This window comes from Gymnodraco acuticeps, unplaced genomic scaffold (assembly GCF_902827175.1).
Source record: "Gymnodraco acuticeps unplaced genomic scaffold, fGymAcu1.1, whole genome shotgun sequence".
NCBI classification, from domain to species: Eukaryota; Metazoa; Chordata; class Actinopteri; order Perciformes; family Bathydraconidae; genus Gymnodraco; species Gymnodraco acuticeps.
In genome coordinates, this window is record NW_022990295.1 from 6,747,826 (window position 1) to 6,770,653 (window position 22,828).

General features: G+C 43.0%; 2 protein-coding genes and 1 pseudogene across 2 annotated transcripts; 2 read left to right on the top strand and 1 right to left on the bottom strand.

Annotated features, from left to right (window-relative positions):
- Positions 1 to 3,962, top strand: LOC117549814 (annotated as a pseudogene).
- Positions 3,963 to 4,062: 100 nt separating this feature from the next.
- Positions 4,063 to 5,581, bottom strand: LOC117549813 (protein FAM181A-like). The gene is made up of 2 exons (XM_034221897.1): positions 5,458 to 5,581; positions 4,063 to 5,327 (listed from the first exon to the last, which is right to left on the bottom strand). Exon 2 carries the CDS (start codon positions 5,267 to 5,269, stop codon positions 4,493 to 4,495), a length of 777 nt encoding a protein of 258 aa, XP_034077788.1. The 5' UTR covers positions 5,270 to 5,327; positions 5,458 to 5,581; the 3' UTR covers positions 4,063 to 4,492.
- Positions 5,582 to 11,121: 5,540 nt separating this feature from the next.
- On the top strand, positions 11,122 to 22,408 carry prima1 (proline rich membrane anchor 1). Its single transcript, XM_034221977.1, has 4 exons — positions 11,122 to 11,831; positions 12,659 to 12,800; positions 15,131 to 15,263; positions 20,255 to 22,408. The coding sequence occupies exons 1-4, from the start codon at positions 11,550 to 11,552 to the stop codon at positions 20,352 to 20,354; spliced, it is 657 nt and encodes a 218-aa protein (XP_034077868.1). The 5' UTR covers positions 11,122 to 11,549; the 3' UTR covers positions 20,355 to 22,408.
- Positions 22,409 to 22,828: the final 420 nt, after the last annotated feature.

Genomic DNA, 22,828 nt, shown 5'->3' on the forward strand with positions numbered 1-22,828 from the left:
CTTGGGGCCCCAAGTTGGCCAGGGACGGCCCCTGAATATATAGCCAACTATGGCATGTAACAGTGCCTAGTAGAGCTATCTCGTGAATTGTGATGGGTTTATCTTTTACTTCTATGGTACTCATTGTTATGACTAGAGTTTTGTGTTTTCCCTCTAGGCCTATTCTTCCCAAAGTGCCCTTTAAGACTCGTGCCTTTTTATTATCTGGCTGTTTAACGTGGGAGAAGGCGAGGTCAATGTAATAAAGGCTTCATGCAAAGAAAGACATTTCGGCTTCAGGCTGCTTTATCTCCAGTGCTGCTTGCCTTATCTCTGGGTGTCCGAGTCATATATGGATAAACGGTCACCCTGCCGCCTGACAATACAGTCCCAAAATAATCCTCGGCAGCACAGCTGAGCCCGCTCGTCTCTGCACGCGGGGTCCGCTGTGCGAGGAGACACTGCCGAGAAATCTATCATCAGTAATGACGAAATTTAGCTATTCGGAATACTTATCTCAGTTCCGTAATGCTGGAGGTAAATGTAATTAATGCTGGTGTCGCGACTGCGGGGAGATAGAAGGAGAGGACAAAGTCAGAGCGACCCAACTGTCAGAGCAGGAGTGAGTCTTTTGTGTTGGAGGGCTCTTTGATATGGGGGACTGTTGTGGTGTGTGTGGTGTGGTGTGTGTGTGTGTGTGGTGTGTGTTGTGTGTGTGTGTGTGTTGTGTGGTGTGTGTGTATGTGGTGTGTGTGTGTGGTGTGTGTGATTGTGTGTGTGTGTGTGTGTGTGTGTGGTGTGTGTGTGTGTGTGTGTGTGTGTGTGTGTGTGCTGTGTGTGTGTGTTGTGTGTGTGTGTGTGTGTGTGTGTGTGTGTGTGTGATATGTTTGATCTTGATGGATTTAATACCATGCTAGCTTATTTATGTTTAATCATCAAGATATTCACCTATAAAGATTACAAATCCATGATATAATGAAAACTACAGACCTCAAGCTCTGCTGATGTCTGCCTTAATTGCATTTTAAGTGTAATTCAATTAAGTGTTGTTTCTCTCTCTTTTCAAGGGATGTTTTGAGCCAGTGGTCTTTGCCGTCAGGAGAGGGATGTGAAGGCTTTAATGATCTAGCAACATCCCGCTCCTCTCAGCCTGCTGAAGGAGAACAAAAGATGGGTGGATACCTCTGCATGATGCTGCCTTCTGTGGGCAGACGGAGTGCTTGAAGATCCTACTGAAGGGTATGAAATTAAAGGCATTATTGTACAGTGCATATGTTCAGTTTAAAGGTGCCCTATTATACTGTTTTTCATCATTATATTATAGATCTCAGATATATACAAAACATGTCTCTGACGTGTTTGGCTCGAAATACCAAACAGATCATGCATTGTAGCATCCCATAAACCCCTCTGTTTCAGCCCTGTTTCAAAAGTGCTGATTCTTTCAGAATATCTTTACACAGAGGGGACACATGTTTATGTATAAAAGACATGAAAAGTGAATTTTGCATAATAGGTGACCTTTAAATCACATGGGCTTAGTGGTAAACAAAAGCATGTATCTTTTCATAGAGCTGTTGTGCGAAATGAACCCCGACACCTGACTGTTTGTGTGATATGTATATTTTCTGCTCCAGCTCATCCAGGTACGGTAGACAAGCGTACCTTACAGGAGCAGACGGCCTTGCTGCTCGCTGTGTCGTGTGAACACTTGTCATGTGTTCGGTGTCTTCTGGAGGCAGGCGCCGACCCCGACATCAGCAGCAAGAACAAAGAAACCCCTTTGTACAAAGGTACAGCTGTGAAATCAATCTTTACAACAGACTTAGGAAAACACATTATTGGTAACTGTATAACAGCTGAGCGTTTTGTCTGTTTCTGTAGCCTGTGAGTTGGAGAATGTGGACATGGTGAGTCTCATTCTCTCCTACGGGGCCACTGTGAACCAGCGGTGTGGTCAGGGTTGGACGGCCCTCCACGAGGCTGTATCCAGGGACAACACTGAGATCTGTGAGATACTAACAAGTGCACAGGCCACAATCAACCCATCGAACACCTACAGCGTCACACCTCTCATTGTAGCAGCTCAGCGAGGACAGATGAGGGCACTGTGTTACCTTATTGGGAAAGGTACATTTATTTTCTTCCAAATATTCCTCCTTTTCACGTTTCTGATCCCCATTTTAAGGCTGTAAAGTAACAATATTTTTCTGTAGGTGCAGATGTGAACATGCAGACGTGCGATGGCATCACAGCGCTCATGAGGCTAGTTAAAAATGGAGGCAAGGAAAGTGTGGCAGTGCTTTTGACTAAACATGCAGATGCCAACAAACCCGATAACTCAGGACTGCTGCCACTACATATTGCTGCCCAATATGGACACCATGAGTAAGTTGAGACCTTGTTAATTAAGCATTATTTTAAGAGACAACATTGGTCAAGATGTACAATTTTAAATTCAGTTACAAAATGTGTGGGAATAATGTAGACCTTTTTGTTGGTGGCTGCCCCCCTAATCAACTAATTGGTTGTTTTGATCGACTAAGATGTCTTAAGTTGATGAATATGTTTTTCTTTACTGAATGACTGAGGACTTATGAGCACATCTCAGTTTAACACAAGATTTACTTAACACAATTGTATCAGTGTTAGTCAAATTATAATTTCTTGGTGGAAGCCGGCTTTAGTTGTTTTTAATCGAGCTATGATATGTTGTCTTTTTGTGTTCTCTCTTTGCATTCAGGATTGTGTCCATGCTTGTCTCAGTGACAAGTCGAGCCAGGCTCCGCCACAGCTGTGTCAGCCCCCTCCACCTGGCAGCAGAGCACAACAGACACACGGTGGCAGCTGTGCTCCTCAAGACAGGGGCAGACGTAAACGCCACGCTGGCCAGCAGTCACTCCATGCAGTATGCGGATAGAAGAGCAACAGCCCTGTACTTTGCTATTGCCAACGGCAGCACCAAGACAGCAGAGGTGTTGCTGAACGCTGGTGCTAGTCTAAGCTTAGACCCGGTCAGTCCTCTGCTGATGGCTGTACGGCAGGGCTGTGTCAGCACAGTGTCCCTACTGCTGGACAGAGGGCCGATGTCAGCGCCAGATTACCCTCTTATGCCACTACGTTCCCTGCTGTTGTTGCACTCTGCATGAATAATCCACCTCTACTTAAGTGCCTTTTGGACAATGGCTGTGATGCCCTCTCCTGTTTTTCCTGTACATACGGCTGTGCCCCTCACTCAACAACATCAGGATCAGACATAAGAACTGTTGGCAACAATGGATTTGTAATACAGAATGACAATATGCTTCCTTTTAACTGCAGTGGAACGTCAGAAAGAGAAACACAGGTGTGAAAAATAATCAAATACAGTTTCCAGATTACACATTAACTGAGATTTGTGTTGTTCTTTATATGTTTGTTTTTATTTTTCAGTTCTGTGAGTGGATGTCCACATCAGTTATGTGTCAATGGGCTGGACCGATCATAGACCTGCTGCTGGAGCATGTTGGTCACATTCAGCTATGCAGCAAGCTCACTGAACTGTTGGACAGCAGAGAAGAATGGCTTGCTGTAAAGAGGAAGTCATGTAAGCATCTGACAAAATCTTATCTTCCTGACATGCAAATGTGTATTTCACTTCCTCATGCAACGCAAATGTGGCCCAATATGCTGAGGACGATCCTGTTTATCTCTTCTCCTTTTCTTGTCCACAGTGTCACCTCGTCCACTGATGCACCTTTGCAGATTCAGGATTCGAACACAAATAGGGAGACACAGACTGAAATCTCTCCCAAGTCTACCTCTGCCAGACAGACTGATCAGATACCTAAGCCTGGCTGACTAACTTTAAAGTGAACTTCAAGCAATATCGGCATCAGAGATGTGACAACATTTATCCTTTGTGTTTCTTTTTTTAGCTGCATCCGATATCTTCAATCTGTAAATGCAATCCTCTATGTATAAAATATATATTTATAACATAAGAAACGTGACAATGAGTTTCTTTAATCTGTCCGTCAGGGTGTTTGTAGCTTCACAGATATGCTCAATGAAAGCAAAAATAATCTAATGCCCGAAGGAAGGGAAGTTGAATCATTTATTTAAAAATAAAAGTCATTGTTTCAAATGTGACTATCAAAAATTACTTTGAAAACAAAAAACAATATATGTCCCACATTATATTCTCATGGTTCAAAGAGAAACTAAAACAGGATGGTCTCATTCATTTGCAGGAAAAAAGAGCAATCATTCTCTGCAGAAACCTGAAAGTAAAAACCTTTTGATTTACTGTCAGTATTCAGAAACTTGGAAGGCATCAGACTGGCATGAAAGTGAACGTGATTCTGCAAGTGCAACTTAGTCCTTTAGGTTTAAACAAGAAAAATAGATGTTGCTCTCCAGTAAGTGCTTGAGGAAGTGTCTCTTGTACAAATGTTTAAGACAAACATAACAAAATCAAAAATAATTAGTCCTATTTACACATTTTTGTGTGACTGGTCCACTAGTAGGGTAATTAAATGAATCCAAACACACTGAATATTGGTGACTGCACGGTGGGTTTAGTCGGTATGGGTTTGATCACAACGTGCGTGTGTAGTTTCTGTCCATAAGGATGCTCAGGTCTCTCTGTCTCTGCTGCTTTGCTCCACAGTCCCAGGGCAGGATGGGGGACAACAATGTGACTGTGGAGGACCTGGTGTCCGTGGTAATTGAAGGGGCAGCAGCCGCACACACTCACACAGTGGTGAGAGCTCAGGTCCATTTTCAGAGTGTCTTTATCCGCAGTGCTGCGTCGACTGGATGCAGACAGAGTGACCTTAGAGTCATCATCATAACTCCTCTTCTTCTTCTTTTCATTTTCACTGCCCGCACATGGCCCTGCAGGGTTCTTCTTTAATCCTGTATGTGAGTCGTCTCCTTTAGTTTGGGTCAATTTAGGTTCCTCCCAAAATGAGGCTGGTAGCTGGCGTTTCCTCATAGGCACCTGCTCCGTTGCGCTCCCCACCTTTTCGGCAGACTGAACATCCGAGCTGGCCTTCTCTGTGACCTTCACACTCTGGTTAGCGGTCCCCACAGGTTTGGCACACACAAACTCAGCAGACCTGTGCGTGTGGCACCTGGGGACTCTGGAGTACTTCTGAGAGAAACGCTTCAGTTGTTTCTGCAGATATTTCCTGTGATCCACGGAGCGTCTGCAAGGAGCTGACTTGTCCAAGGCCGCTTTGATATCGCTGGAGGCCAAATTGACAAAATTCAGCAACGTCTTGACCTCACTGTCCGCGTTCGCCATTTTTGCATAGATTTGGATCAAATCAGTCCATGTTGGAGTTGTAGTCCACCATCAACATCTAAAGGAAAATCAGAAAACAAACTTAGGCTATGCGTAATTACACATTATTCTTTATTTATATACATTATATTTTCAAGCGTAAATTAAATTAGATGTCTCTTAGTTAGTAATAATAACCCTTTACTCACCACTGGATGAATCCCACCACAGTCCAAGCTCAGACTTCTGTCGAGGCTGCAGTAGGAGCACTTCAACAAGTTGAATGAATATAAACTCCTTGTAGTTATGGTGCTTTCCTTGAACCAATCAGCGACCCCAGGCCCCTCACAAAGCACCCCAATCAGCCTCCCCGGTATTGAATTCTTCACCATTGCAAATTGTTGTCATGGAGACCTGGAAAAAGCCGCTGAAGGGATGCGATATTTCTCGGCGATTTCCGCGCGTTGGCCCAATATCTCCAGAAATTCTAAGTGTGCTTAAAATAAAATGAGTGCAAGTTTCACGGAAATATACCTGCATTCTGACTTATTTTGAAGCGTTTAAAGTTGAGTTTTTAACATGAATGCCCCTCATACCCTCCCCAGGAGTGATGTCAGCTGTAGGATTTGGTGAGGGGGGGGATCTAAAGAGTGCATAACCATGGAAAGGGGCTTGAACGCTCAAGAATCTTGTCTTTCTGTTTGCCCCCTCAATCGAGCGACACAAAGGCTGAATTACTCATTCAAACCTCGCGGGACAAAGGGAAAGGAGCTGGATAGCACTCCTGCATTTGTAGTCAAACATTTAGAGACTTAAATCGAGTCGTCATGAAGGAGAAAGAGTCGGACAAAGCCCATAGAATTGCCATCAGCAAACATTTTCCTGTGTCATATTATGGGGTCTCCATGGCTCCCTCTGGCCCGCGGACAATAGCACAAGTTTGCACACTCGAATACTGTCACCCTGCCAACGGCAACAAGGGCCCAAAACAGGACAATCCCCAGAGAAAGCATGGGCTCCGCGGGGAAGGTTGCAATGGAGGAGGAAAGGGGACTTGTGAAATGCTAATTGAGCTTCATCCCCTTATTGAAGTGGAAAAAGAGTAGGCTACCTATCGTCCCATTGAACAGCAGCAGAAGTGGCCTGAGATGTGAGGAAAAGTTGTTCTGGTAAGTAACACCACATACTTGTGCAGAATGTTGCCCTTAAAGCATACTCTGAACCACATAGCACCATGATAGAGGGTTTTTAAAAAACAATCTGCAGGCTGGAAGCTACAGGCCATTTGTTTGGAGTGAGCTGCAGCCAACATGATTGATTGCCTCATTCACTCAGTTTGGCGTTGTGTGAGGAGAGCCCTGAAGGTCTATATGTGCTCTGGCTGGTCTATCTTTTTCAGGCGGTGCATCCCTCTTGTTCTGAAGAGGCAATGGGACCCTTTTGTCCTCATCTCTTCTTCTTTCCTTCACCTCTCTGTTCATCTGAAAAGGCCAATTAACAATGGGGCTCCCCTCCCCTGGCCTGCCACCCCACTCCTGCAGCTTTTGAAGTGAATGAGAAAGAGGAAGCATAGTGGCATCCATAAATCCCACAATGTGATGCTGTCCTTGTGGCAAGACAGGTGGACAGAATGTTTATCCAGCCTTTCAGATATTTGGAAGATTGAGCCGATTTAACTGAAAAACACTCAACCAAATTATAAATGTTACTTGCTTCTTTATGCCACTCTAATCCAATTTATGAGGGTCATGGGAGCTGCCACACACCAAAATACAACTATAAGTGTAACTTTTCACTGCTGCACCAAAGATTTGTAAGCTGCATTTTGTTTTATTAAACAGGCAAACTGCAATGCGAAAAGGCTGCAAACAGGGAGTGTTGATGGTCTCCTATGATGCACAGTAGTGCTATAAACTAATGTGACATAAAAATGTATACAGCAGAAGTCCAGTGGAGTTTTAATATGACTGAAAACTGACTGTCTGTATAGCTCCTTGGCAGAAGCGCTTCAAGGTGCAAACATTAGTGCACATGTTGTAAGCTATGTTATGTCCCCTCTATCACTTCTCAATCTGGATCTGGACAAATAAATACAAATATGGTCATAGAAAAAGAGACATATATTTAGATTGTGACAACGCAAGAAAGGCTAGCCATATAAAAGGAATACATGCAAACTAATTTACAATAAATAACTAGAAAATATAAATCTAGTAAAGCAAACATTCTACTTGAAACAAAATGCACTTTCTGCCCTTTTAACAACGTAACTTATCCCGTTGAATGAATGTATAGAGTCTTGTGTTGCCATGCTTTACCACTAGATGGCAATCTACCTCTACTATGATACAGCCAAGCTGGCCTTTTTAAAATAAATTAGAAATATACAGATCATCAAGATAAATGCAGTGGAGTTAATAGTCTCTGAACATCAATATTCCTCAAATGACATTAAAAGCTCCATTTGTTGGATGCATGTAATATGTTGGGCTCTATTTGTTTGCAGAGTTGTTGATTAAGTATCTTGGCAGGAATAATCACACTGAAAGACCACAGTAATTTCATTAAGAGGTTTTCTTATCTGAGTTTAAAAGGGCTGTGATGTATGTTGTGGTAGATTTTTTGCAAGTTGGAATGAGTTGAGGCAGCAGGAAGGAACCAGGAGGATGTAGTGCTTTCCTCTTGTCAGATAATCAATACTGGGACAGACTGTAGGAGAGGATGGATGAACTGAACTGCCAGGCACACCACGAAAAAACCTGCCTTGTTGTGCACTTTTTAGAAACTCTGGAAAATCTCTGCATTGTAAGCTCAAATGCAGTTCAGCAGCAGATGTGGATTTTCCACTCTAAAAGCCATTCACAGCTCTTGTGCATTAGCTCACCCCATTACTGCCTGTGAAGAGCGTTTTGATAGGCAAGAGATGTGATAAATGCTGAGCCGCATCAAAAGACTGTAGGGCTACAATCCATTGATGGTAAGCCAAAGTTGTTTGAATAGTTGGCTTAAATGCTGTTTGTGTTATTTGGAATAAGCAGGCTGTGACACATTTGGCTGTCACTTCTGCTATTTATTAAACCACCAGCAATACTTTCAAACAGAGGAGCACAACAAATGATTATGGATTTATGAAACATGAATAAGCAATGAGACTGACATACAACCCGAGCAGTGTTGGCTGAGCAGAGAAACTGACCTGCAAAGCTTCAAGCAGTTGAGGTGCCATGTTTTTTTAACAGGTAAAGGGCCGTTGCTGGTGCTCAACAACAAGATCCCTGTTGAAGCTAGTATGGAGAAAGAATAAAAACTGTGTAGGGACAAAGCATACATTTCTGTCACAATTGATCAAAGTGAGAAAATGAAAGTAATAAAATAGTCAAAAATGCCTATTGTCATTTCCTAAATCTCAAAGAAAGGTCTCAATAATGTCCAATCAACAGCCAAAAACATAAATATATACAGTGCATCCGGAAAGTATTCATACCCCTTAACTTTTTTCACATTTTGTTATGTTACAGCCATATTTCTAAATTGATTATCACATGTACATAAGTATTCACACCCTTTGCTTTGACACTGAACATTGAGCTCAAGTGCATCCCGTTTCCACTGATCATCCTTGAAATGTTTCTATAACTTGACTGGAGTCCACCTGTGTTAAATGAAATATATTTGACATGACTTGGAAAGGAACACACCTGTCTATATAAGGTCACACAGTTGACAGTGCACATCAGAGCACAAACCAAGTCATGAGGTCCAAGGAATTGACTGTAGACCTCAGAGACAGGATTGTATCAAGGCACAGATCTGGGGAAGGGTACAGAAAAATGTCTGAAGCATTGATGGTCCCAACGACCACAGTGGTCTCCATCATTTGCAAATGGAAGATGTTTGAAACCACCACGGCTCTTCCTAAAGCTGGCCGCCCAAACCAAACTGAACATCGGGGGAGAAGGGCCTTGGTCAGAGAGGTGACCAAGAACCCGATGGTCACTCTGACAGAGCTCCAGTGTTCCTCTGTGGAGATGGGAGAACCTTCCAGAAGGACAACCATCTGTGCATAACTCCACCAATCAGGCCTTTATGGTAGAGTGGCCAGAAGGAAGCACATGAAAGCCCCCATGGAGCACCAGAGTACTCTCAGACCATGATGAAAACAAATGGTTTGGTCTGGTGAAAACAGAATTGATCTCTTTGGCCTGAATGCCAAGCATCATGTCTGGAGGAAACCAGACCTGGCCAATACCATCCCTACAGTGAAGCATGGTGGTGGCAGCATCCTGGTGTGAGGATGTTTTTCAGTGGCAGGAACTTGGAGAATAGTCAGGATCAAGGGAAAGATGAATGCAGCAATGTACAGAGAGATCCTTAATTAAAACCTGCTCCAGAGCGCTCTGGACAGCGGCCCTAAGCACACAGCCAAGATAACAAAGGAGTGGTTTCAGGACAAGTCTGTGAATGTCCTTGAGTGGCCCAGCCAGAGCCCAGACTTGAACCCGATTGAATATCTCTGGAGAGATGTGAAAATGGCTGTGCACCGACGCTCCCCATCCAACCTGATGGAGCTTGAGACGATTTGCAAAGAAGAATGGGAGAAACTGCCTAAAAAAGGTATGCCAAGCTTGTAGCATCATACAAGACTTGAGGCTGTAATTGCTGCCAAAGGTGCTTCAACAACGTATTGAGTAAAGGGTGTGAATACTTGTGTTTATGTGATATTTGAGTTTTTTATTTTTTATTATTTGCAACAATTATTTTAAAACTTTTTTCACTTTGTGATCATGGGGTTTTGTGTCTAGAATGTTGAGAAAAAAAATACATTTTATCAATTTAGAAATATGGCTGTAACATAACAACATGTGGAAAAAGTGAAGGGGTATGAATACTTTCCGGATGCACTGTATAACTCCCAATTACAAAATACCTTGTGGTATAAATTGGTACACTTTGCAGCTTTTGGACAATCAATAATTATCACAATAGGCCTACTAATCAATACATTTTCTGTATTATGCTAATTGAGTTGATCAATAAAGTATCCAATTTTCAGTGCTAGGAGTAGTTAGTTGAATTATTTTGTTTTCTAACGGGATGAATTATTTCACTCAGATCCAAAACCATCCTTCTTATTTGCCTCCCTTATTTGCACCAAGATAAACACAGGGTTTTATTGCCACTGTCAGTTATGTGCTTTAGTAACTTCCAGTAAACTGAGAATATCACGTTGTCTCTCTCTGTCCATGGCTGTGGGCTGTGGGGTAATTTCATAACTGTGCCTTGTGAAGAGTAAACCACCAACAATATTATGCAACTCTGCTCAACTACCCATTTCTGTCTGATTATTTTTGCACTTTGGCCTAAAGCATCACATCGTATAAACCATTTCACCATGATGGTTTTACAAAATAAAAATAAATAAAATGAAGCTCTGGTTGGAAAAGAAACATCTAATAAATATCTTATAAATGTCTTTGCAGTTGAGCATTAGCAGTGAATGCCAGGTTACATCAGTATTGTTTATCTCAACCTACTTCGGGACATTGGACCACTGAGTGTTCTTCTCGCAGGCACAAATCAAACATGCGGCAGTGTTTTCAGTCGGTAGGCGTCTCAAGCGCTCTCTCCATCTATCTCTACTTGACTTTAATTCGGTCTTGTACGCGTCATTCTTATGGACTCGCCTCCACGCATTGTGGGCTATACTTTCTGCCTGGACCACTATTTAAAAAAAACAAATCCAACCTAAACAAGTAAACACAAACAAACAGCTGACATTACCGACGCCTACATAACCACCTCCTGTGTTTTTTTTTAAGAGGAGGGGGGACTTTATGAGTAGCGGAGGGTGAATTTGGTTGAGCACACGCTGTCAGGATGAGCTGATGTGAGCGCTGCATCAAGTGCGCGGTGGTGATGCTCCCGTATAAAATGTATTTTGGCACAGAGGGGGATGCATCAGTTTAACCCTCGGCTCTGCCCTCCGGACTCGCCCATACAGTGTTCAGCCTAGATAAGTTGAGGGGATGTGTGATCCTATTGTGAGGAATCCTGCCGCACGATATTCCTGAGGATCTCTCTCTGTTCGCTTTTTTTCCCTTCAACTTCGATGGCTTGAGTGGCCCATTTGCACTCATGCTTGCAGCCGAGGAGGGATGTAAGGTACGGGCCATCTACCGCCCTCACATTGCACGGAGTAGCGGCGTGATTCAGGTCGCTATCTGAGTGCCAATAAGAAAAAAACTACTTTCGAGATGTGAATTATCGAGATTGCTACTCATTCCACCGGCTCGCCTGTCCTATGCTATCGACAACGGGATTTCAAGACGAAAATGATTGTGGCATAAACTATTTCTGGAGACGCTTGTCACAGATATCGCCGCTGAACTGGACAGGGTGGATGGTTATTTCCCAAACAGTTCAAGCCTATGTATACTGCATTTATTTGTTGGAACCCCTGCCTAGTATCTTCGAGAACAGCGCAAGAGGAATGCTGGTCCAAGATCTAATGCCATTTACTTTAAGTTTTTGGCCTTTTTTCTTCGGTCATTGCCTTCTCTCACTGTTTTTACTCTCATGCCAGGTAAGGATCAGGTTCAGCCGCTCCACTTAGTCAATTTACGCATGAGATTATGTCACACTATAATGTAACTGGAGTTGATTTACTGATGGATAACAACTGTATAACTGATTGATTTTTTTCAAGAAACTTATATACTCATTATATTATTATAATATGCAATGCAGTGCTTTGTTTGTTTACACCAGATGTTGAGATCACCAGTTCACCTGTATTTAGGAAATACTGACAGGCATGTAGAGTTTCCAGCAAGAAATATAGCTATGCACACACACTCTTTTCTTGTGTAGTGACATGGAGTAGCCAACTGTGTTTTTGATAACAATATTCAGTTATCCCACCAGGATCCCTGCATCAGGCATATGTTAGTGATGAGTATTCTAACCTCTGCCCCACGCTGCTGCCTACAGATAGTGGTGAGCTGTTGTTCACACACACTCAGTGTTGCCAGGGTTCATGTGTAATGTGATCTGCTTGAGTTTCCAAGTCCACCCACGCACACTCCTCGGGGCAGCCTGCTGCCCACTCTGTTGGTGGGTGGTTTCTTACAGGGAGCGTGCTGCAGCCATAAACCCGATACTATTCTGCATGTACTACATACACAGCAGCCCCGGTGACAACAACACTGTGATAAGAAAATAATGCAGAGAGGATATCCACAGGGCTGCTAACTGAGAGGCTGCTGAGTGTTCAAGCCTCTCCATTTGTGATGCACAGTGTTGTGCTGATGGCACTCATGAGTAATGCACTGAAGGACAGTGCCACAATAATTTCAATGTCTCTCTCCCTCTCCCTCTCTGTCTCTTTCTATTTCTCTTCCTCACCATAAGGGAGAACTCCAGAGGTCATGCTCACAGACTGTGGTGGAGAAAGTTAGCGAACAGTGCCAGCTGGCATGCCACTGTAGAAGATACCCCCCACTTCCTCCTCCGCCACCTCCTCCGCCTCCTCCACGGCTACTGGGCACCACAGGTAGGACTCCCAGCCCTCACTCCCAGGTTTCACACATGTCTCGCTCCAAGTCGGCCTGTCTCACTCTGAGTCTGCTCTCGCCCCACAGTAGGATCTCATTCCAAGCCAAACGCAGGTGTCAAACAACTGGCTAATCTGACCGTTTTTACGTGAAGTGTTTCCTTTTATGCTCAAAAATAAAAATATACCATCAACCCCCTGAGATAACTGTGTGAGCCCCCGTGCATGGGCACTGTTTTACACGTGTGTGTCTGTGCGTATGATAGAGTCAGCAGGATGTTGACAGCTGAACACAGGACTCATTTATGCCGGGTCTGACCTCCGGGAGTACCCAGCTGCCTGTGAAATCCATGCCCGCTGGGCTGTCAAGCTCAGAGTTTCAGTGGTGGGTTTCCCCCGGAGGACCCCTGATTAAAACACAGATGAGTTAATTCAATTAGCTTTAATTTGTTAGAGATAAGCATCTAATGAACCAACCATCTAGTTTAAGCTTAATTTTGAAGTTGAGCTGGCAGCAATGAGTGAGTGTGTGTGTGTGTGTGTGTGTGTGTGTGTGTGTGTGTGTGTGTGTGTGTGTGTGTGTGTGTGTGTGTGTGTGTGTGTGTGTGTGTGTGTGTGTGTGTGTGTGTGTGTGTGTGTGTGTGTGTGTGTGTGTGTGTGTGTGTGTGTGTGTGTGTGTGTGTGTGTGTGTGTGTGTGTGTTAATGCTTGTTTATAACAAGCATACACACATATCTGTGAGGAACTGCTGCCTTCTTGCAGCAGTTTTCCATCCGACACTCACTCTGAGATGATAAATCCATTGACAGATAGGCAACCATATTTCATAAGGCTGCTTGCTGAAAGTTGATATGATTTGTATAAGGTCTCAAGCACCTTAATCAATCACTTCCAATTATTTATTTCTGTCTGGTCAATTTGTAAATAGACCTTTTCCCCCCCTGACTCAACATGTGAGATACCTATCAAGAGTTATAGACCCTTCTCCAAATGTTGGTCACTGCATAAATGCTGTCAGGATCCACTGACTGTAAGCGAAGGTGGGAGTTTGAATGCCCAATTACAGACAGCGCTCGAGTGGAACTGTGAAAGCTGCATCCATAAACAGCGGCGCATCAGGATAAATATGATAAGCAGGCCAATTTTTATTCCTTTTTAACTTTACACAGAAATGTTTGCAGAGGGTGGAGACGCCATGAATAATTCACTTAAAGGGAGTTTTTGTCTTCAGTTTTCAATTTAATCTATACAGGCGCATAATTACCCTGATCTTCCTTCCGTAGCCCAATTTGCAGAGCAGTTAAAGCTGAAATCCTGCCTTTAACTGTAGTCTTTAAAATGCAATGAATATGCATAGCTAAAACTGGGACAATGACTGAGATCTTATCTATCTGCTTGAAGTCTTTGAAAAAAAGTGATACCATTGGCACTGTAACTTAAGTCTATGTGTGCTAAAAATGGTTTCCAAAGTCCTTTCAAAGGAGTGTGCTATATCACAATGAAGTAGATCCTTACACTGACTGAATTAAATCCTACAGCCGTTGACAAAACGCAGGATTAAAATGGAAATTTGGCTGAGAGGAGGTTTTAAATTCACTGACTTATGACGTAGTGTGCTGTACCCGGGAAAGCCGTGAGTTGTTATTTGCTTCTTTGAAATGTGCTGTGTTGGAAAATAGTCCACAGCATTACTAAGGAGTAGTTGTTGCCATGGTGTAAACCCTTCCTCCCATTCATAACAACATACCTGTCAATGCAGGAGCTACAAGTTTGTTATTATATACAGCACAGAGTATTTTCTCAGGAGCACAAAACTGGAACAAATCGGCATTCATTGATTGATAGATATGCACATGACTAAACTGATTTATAGATGCTGGGAGAGTATCAAACGCTGCAGAAAGATAAGAGAGAAGTTTTGCATTACAGATACGAAGTTGCTGATGCACATAATGTTATACAAACATTCCTGGTGAGTGGTCTTACACCACTGATCTGATGTAGAAAGAGCAGGAGGTTCCTGCAACAGTAATTGGTGTGGACAAGAGTGCTGGTGTACGGAAGGCTGATGGGACCTTAAATGATTCATGGTGTCGGGTTAGATATCTTTGAACGTTGAACCTAAGACCTACAGAACAGACGAGGACACAACTTCTTCCAAACTCAGAGACCTGGGAGGAAAAGTTGTATAACGCAATCACTAAAAAAAACTCAAGTCATTGTTTTATCTTAAGGGTTGAGCTCTCATAAATGTTTTTTCATTATTTTTTGGATTTATTTTGTTTCCGACCCTCTCCTCCTGCCCCCTCTTCTTCTCTCTCTGTTTCTCAGTGCCAGAGACCATGGAGCCCTCGTTGAGGCCCTGGTGGATGGAGATGGACATCGTAGTGCTCGGAACGGTGGGCTGTGCCTCAGTGGTCTTCCTCCTCTCAGCCATCATCATCTGCTACAAGGCCATCAAGAGGTTGGATGTTACTCTTGTCTTGTTCTGTTCTTATAGTATTTCAGTAAGAACTTTGAAATATTTTGTGAGGACAAATTGAAATAGGATCTATCACAGGCAGGCTACCCAACACATCATGTGTAATCTGACTCATGTTTAGACTGTACTATCCCTCCTGCCTGTGTGTGAGGCTACGCTGACCCTGTCATCACCCAGCTGGGTCACACTGAGGTCAGAGGTTAGATAATGGACTGGGTTGTAAATGTCACTGAGAAAGATCCACTACACTGAGTCGCCCGGAAACATCATATAAATTAATTTATCGAGGCGCATTATGATCCGGCTTTAAAATATACTGTGTTGATTTCTAATTTGCATAAGTGTCTAAAGCTTTCTAAAACAGCAGCTGGATTCATGAAAGCGAGAGGCGAGCAGAGGAATCCCAAGACGCCGCTGTGGCAGCGGGACATATTTCTCCCGTTTGGCTTATTAGAGAAAAGACTGCGTGAGGTTTTAGACTGCAGCACAACCCAGACCCAATTCTCTGTGTGACATTCAGGCAGCACCGTCTCACACATGCACTCTGACATCCACAGTAATGTTCGCAGACATTTTACACACTCACACACACGTGCATATCGTGCGAAGCACTGCACATGCAGGGATTTGTGTTCACCCATCCATAAGCTCACAACATCTTTACATACATAGATACATCATGTTGGCATATTTACACACTCTATAAAATGACTATAAACATTGACTCAAGCCACACACACCCATGTGAAAACAGCCAAGGATGTATGCGCTAAATCAGGGAGCTACTTCTATCTTTTATTGATGTGTATTTAAATTGATTTAATAGCATACCTTGTTATTTTTATGGAATTGTATTAAGCCTGTATGCCACATATGGCTTTCCTCAGCAGAACTCTATTTCTCCTTTCTTTAAACAACAAATAGGCAAAGTCAGGCAGTGGAAGTAATGGGTGGTTGGCTCAGGAATTCATTATGGCAATTCTCCATCCCCCTGTGTAGCCAAGGGGCACCTTTTTTAATGCAGCAGTGGTAGAAAAGTGTTGTTGCAATACGGGCTCTAGCCCCAAACCCAAGTCATTATTTATGAATTAATTTGCGCAGTCATTCAGTCGCAGGCAACATCTTTTATACATGCAAGCAGGTCGTGTCCTGAAGCTCTGTGGGCTCTAGACTGCAGACTTTGTGCTACGCCAAGCTGTCCTCTCTGAGAAGGGAGAAATACACATGTCCAGCCAGACTGGCCTCATTAGACATTCATTAGTCACCAGCCAATAAGAGAGCAGTCCAGGAAAAAATGTGATCCCTTTAATATTTGTCACGAATGCTCTAATCATCCATCATTCTGAGCAGAAGGCAGAGGAAACAACACAGCGAAAAGGACAGGCAAATGTTGTCTACGAAAGCAAGTAAAGGCAGTAATTGAGCGTCCGAGTCAATAACAATGTGAGAGAGGGTTTGTCAGTGAGAATAACATGGCCAGTTATATATAGCGCTTGCAGCCCCTCAGTGCTTCGGGCTTTCCCAATGAAAATTAGCAGGACGAGGGCCAGGGCCTGCCTGAGCACCACAGACAGCAGAGGAGCTAGCTCTGCGGGTCCCAGCCCTGCTGGCCTTTTGTTATTTTTTATAATCTTTGTCTGCCAGTCATGTGTCTGAAGCAAACGGGCTAGGATGGAAAAACACTTCCATACAATTCTATTCAGAGTCCACAGCACCAGGGAGGCTAGTGCGTGCAAGCATTGAGGAGAGGATTCAGACACACGCTGCGTTTCAGTGTTGCTGTGCCATCCGAAGCTAAAGACATGATGCTGCTGTCCAGGCTGTCAGCCGTCTAAGAAGCCAAAACAAACAAAACTCAGACCAAGTGACTAATGAAGCTAGAAGCATTTCCCAATCACTTACCGCTCGGGAGGCTTGTCCAAAGACGGATAATACATCACAGCTGCTCTATCCAAGGGCAAAGAGAATATCCAAAATACAATACAAGGGAAATACTTGTCAGGCAAAATGGTTAAAAATTCAATATTTACTAAATACATTATTAATCTCCTCTGTTTTATTTTTTAAATTACTACACCAGCACCATTAAAACCGGCGACAGATTTGTACAGTCTGTTTTTTATGTGTTTTCTTTTAACCATAGTATGTTACTCTAATTTCCAGATGGCTGGAGTAATTGTAAACAGCTCAACACATGTCCCAATTTCGCCATGATCCATTCCCCAAACTTCAAACAGGAATGTGCGCTGTGATTGCACAGCTTTGATATGAAATATTCATCTAACCTGTGAAATGTTGTGTTGCCACCTGCCATGTGTCAACAGCATGGCATCTATTATTGAAGGCCTGGGTAGAGGTCGGCTTGAGGCCCTGTGTGGCGGCCCAGAGCGACATGGTCAGTCTGAGCGGAGATTACAACAAACAGGGCCAGAGCACCTTCCAGCAGGCCTAAATTCACCCACAAGAAATACAGACCTGGCAAAAGTTAAATAAAGGACGCTGCATAACTTTTAACGAACATTGACCTTGTTGACTTTTTATTCCAAGTGGTATAATTCCCAAACTGGCTATAAACACTGCCGTCTGTCCCTTAGAGAAAACGTTGGTATATCCCAACTCCCCTAGCTGCATCTGCATCGGCCAATCATCTCCCCCGCAGCGAAATGTGTTTCCATCCTGAGGCTGGGCGGTTTCTATTCTGAGGTTTTCCCCGGGTCCCATGAGGACACCGGAAGCAGCATCTGTCCTATATGGCCGCCATGTTTCCCTGGTGTCCTCAGCCCTGTGACCCCTCCCAGCTGACAGAGTCCCACAGGAAGTCTTAGTCATCATTGCCACATGTTTTGTTTACAACTTTGCTCAATGCCATTGGCTCAGATCATCTGCAACAGCCCCAACAACTCCATGCAGTTTGCGAAGTTCAAAAATCTGTCATTTCTTTTCATCTTCTTTAAAACCGCAATGTCCAGGGTTAGATTATGGCCATGGGACCTTATTTTCATGTCATACCCCTCTTTCTCCCTCCCCGTTTCTAAACTGTCAAATAAATACGAAAATGCACCCAAAAAAGGAACATTTAAGAAATAAATTGCAAAAATAAATCATGACAATATATATATGAGTCAAAGTCAGGGGATCATAAACGTCGGTAGGATTTGTCCTCCGGGGACAATGAATGTGTGCAAAATGTCAGGTGTTGAGATATTTCAGTGTGGCACAAAGCCAAGGGCTGACAGACTAAAATTGCAATTCCTATCCATGCTGCTCGCATAGCTAAAAATGACAAAGGAGGCATGCTGAGACTGTTTATTATTTCGACCCCATTGTGACAGTTCTTATTTTTTTGAGTGAATCTTTAAAGACTGGTAAAGACTCTGAGAGTGACTTTGTTGACAGATGAGAGTTTCTGGAACACAGGAGGTGGAGGTTCACAGGGCTGAAATGACAGCTGAAAAACAGCCAAAACAGGAACCGTTTAAAAACCTGACAGCAACAAGACGTTTGAATAATAGGTGTGGCAAAAACAGACTGGCGAAAGTGCACGGGAGAAACGAGAAAAGACAGCAGACCAATTTAGTTGACAGCAGGCAACAAATGAGCATATGCACAAAAAAAACTCGCCCTAATTGTACATTTACAAGACTATCAATCATATTATGTCCAATAAATGGCAAAAATGACCTAACAGAAATTGAAAGATTTTACATAAGACGTCCATTTTTATTTAGAGTGTAAGACAGTCTGTCAATGACATGAGGGGGCATAATGCAATCCAATGTTTAAGCATATCAAAAATGCAGCAATTTTAAAGCTCACAATGTTTGCATTTCACTTCTTTTTACTGAGATCTTAAAGGAGAGAATACAACACAATCTTACACAACAGCAGCAGAAAAATGCTCTCCTGAGGCTTTGTATTTTTTTTTGCTGAACTTTCATTGTATAATGGCTAAAATGCATCTAGGCTGCAGCAGCTAAACCTCATTAGTTAAATTGAGCAACATTGGATTTTAATGTTTTCAAATTAAATGTATTGCTTGGTAGAAAACGAATGTGTTGTTTCTTATCTCAAATGGTACACAGTCACTTTATTAATATATTTAAGAGTGAATCCTCCTCCCTCTTACACAGTCCAACCAAAAACAACATAACAAACCGTAGTATTGGGTTACATGATGAGCTCATCTCACCCTGTAAGGATTCCCTCGCGGCACGATGCCCGATAAGGGAAAAAGATTTGTGCTGGACTGGACTAAGAATGACTGTCAAAGTTGCACTGGCCAGCCAGAGCTTTCAGAGCAGAGGAGAAAAGAGGAGACGCTGAGCAAAGATGTCGCTCAAGGGTCCTCTGTGGCAATGAAGGCATAGTACAGTGTTGAGTGGGACAATGACTGTACTAACTGTATTCAGATCTGTCTCCGAGTTACATAAGCCCGAGCAGGGGAGAGCAGCTGAGGGGGTCGGTGCAGAAGCCACAGTACACTGGACAAATATAATAACCACAAAGGCACAGAGTAATGCATGAAAAGGGCTGCATTGAATGATACTACTCTTCAGTAGAAGCAAGGATCATGTGTTGCAGCTAGTGTGCACCAGAACGTATACTCAAAGAAAGGACAGAGTACTAGCCCCTGTTTGGAGGAGTATATGTATCGATGTTATTCCCAAGTTGTTTTGACAGCCACACAAATATTCATTACTTAGGGGGAAGATTGCATCTACCAGTCAGGGTAGGTAATTGCTGTATCCCCTGCGTTGCAATGTTTATTTTCCTCCTGTCTCCTTGCAAAAGTGACCTTTGAACATTTTCCTTATTAGAAAGGATTGCTGAGAGCGGAGCAGCGCAAAAAATCAAATCAGCCTAAAGGTTAACAGTCTAGAAAACTCTGTTTAATGACATGGCCTTCAGCTGAGGGTAAATGTAACGTCTTGTCAAGGAATTTATCTTGACTTTATGAAAATGTTTATTTGCAGGAAACCACTACGAAAGGAGGAGAATGGGACAAGTCGCGGGGAATATGCCATGAGCATCCGTAACAAGAAGGCCATTGGTACGAACAACACTGTGGTATAGACTGTCTCCAGATAGACACAGAAAGTGACATCACAATTACCGTCTCTCACCTAAACCCCCCCTGAATACAACAATCCCCTCTCACCCAGAATGCAACAGGGTTTGACCCGAGGTTTTCCAATAGGTTAACCGTTCCCTCTTTGCTTGGCATGTTGCCCGGACTGAAGACACCATTCAGCTCAAGAGGAGCTGCAAAAGTTGGAAGGAAAAAAAATCAAGGCAGAAAGGACAGAGTGAAAAATCCACAAACCCCCATGGTGTCGAAAGTGGCACAGCAGGCTGAACATTATGCTCTTAGTAACAGCAAGTGTTGCTGACAGGCTGGTTGGCTGCTGGCTGGAGAGGGACTGTCTGCCAGTCGGCCGCAGATCCAGACCTCACACACTGTTGACATCTGCAAAGGAACAACAGACAATACAGCACCCAGGACAGGAGAGGCCCATCATACACAATAAATAACGTGCATGCAGTTTTTACAGAGAATGCAACATTTTTTTATATTCCAGTCCCAACACTGTCCATCTTTTGTTCTGCATTTTTTGAGACGGATGCTTTGTGAGAGGCATGTTGTTCCTGTCGGTCCTGGCTCTCAGATATGGATTCATATGACTATGCAATTTAAAGAAATCCATATTGAAAAAAAAAAGAAGAGCAACGACATCAACAAAGGACGTTGTGGTTATTTTACCATGCCAAAAATGCTCAGTGTAATATACTTCAGTCATTCATCCATTTATTTGTTCAATTTAATTACTTATCTACCTTTTGAATTTATTTTTCTACTTAAAGGAAAAAAAAACCTGTCTTGTAAGTTACTCATATCTTTACAAATCTCAAACATCTTGATGAATTATTTTTATTTCTTGATAGCTCTGTTTTTTAAGTGAATAATTTATAAACCGTATAATTCATTTGTGATGCTCCGATGCTTTAAGCCTGCTGTCAGTTTGTTGAGACGCTGATGCAGAAAACGCGCTTGCTCTGCAAAGAGTTTTTGTATCAGTTGTTTTGTCTCTGGGTGTTTGATATGCTTGTCTCTGTTTCCCTGAGACTTCAGAAGTCAGTGGTCTCTTTGTGTCTCTATATGTGAATGTGTGTTTTCTGAACATTATTTCTGTGCTGCATCATAATGGCAGTTTCCATTGTTGATTAGTTCTCTCAAAGCAAGCTCCCCACTACAAGTTAAACCTGCTCACACAAGTCGTTCGGTTGTTTCAGAGTCTTGGGGTCAGCGAGATGCCCACAGCCGTGCTTTGTTTGAATCTTTATTTTTCCATCTGTCAAGTAGGGCTTAGCTCATCGCTATAGAAACAGGGGACATGAGCCCAGGGCTGACCTTGTGACTGGCGAGAGACAGGAGACTTAGCCAATAGCCAGAGATCAGGTTGCACAGAGGATGGCCTCAGCAGGGATGTGTGTGTGACTCAGTGCTGTCACCGGCATCCTCCACATCCCCGCTGGAAAAACACAACTGAGCTGAACTGGAGCATCACTCAACGCTGCTCTGCTTTTATAAATTAAATCTGCGTGTGTATGTGCGTGCATGCGTGTACGTGTGTGAGGGCGTGTTTGTGTGTGTGTCTATCTGTCTGTGAGTGTGCATGCGGATGAGTGTACTCAGTGAGAGTGGGCTGTGCTCTGTGGCTGTCAGTTAAGTATAGATATTGGCTAAACTGTGGACATTTGGTAAAACACATGCTTGCATCTAAAACATGCACATATATTAGCTACCAGTATACCCCACCATGTACCTATATGAGAGAAATGATGGATGCATGAATGTAAATATCCATAATTAAATATCTGCCTTCTGGACTGTTAATTAATGTACAGTGTGACAGAACATATGTTTATACATAGTAAAACTTAAACAATGTGCTACCATTTAGAATAATGTCAATGTTGTCATGTTGATGGAGCAAGCCATTCATGTATATATGGCAATCAATAGTACATACACAATTTATGCATTATACCAAACAGATAGAAAGATGTGCATAAGTTGATTTCATTGCTGAGTTTTTCAGTTGTAAATAAAACTGTACATAACAACAGACCCACAGTCTATTGTGTTTAAAGAGGTATATGTACACATTGAGATCTGTTATTATGTTATGGCAGACAAACTGGCCGTCTGTGATAAAAATGAGATGTTATATTTAGCCTGTTCCCGTCCTGTCTGTGTTGTTTGGTCCACGTCTTGGGCAGAGATCTGTGCTGTCCATGTCTGTCCCCCCCCCCCCCCCCTCCTGCAGTGGAGGACATGTTCTCAGTCTGTCTCACACAGTGCATCTTTAATGAACTGCTCTCCGTGGGGCCTAATGACGCAAACAAGAAAAACTTGTAGGTTGCATATTGTGCTTGCTCTGGTCTCGGTAAATGCTCATGTGACAAAAAAATGTGTTAAGGATTTCTGCAGCTCAAGCAAGAACACAAGTTACTTTTACAAAATAAGGGTTTTAACAGGAAGTTAA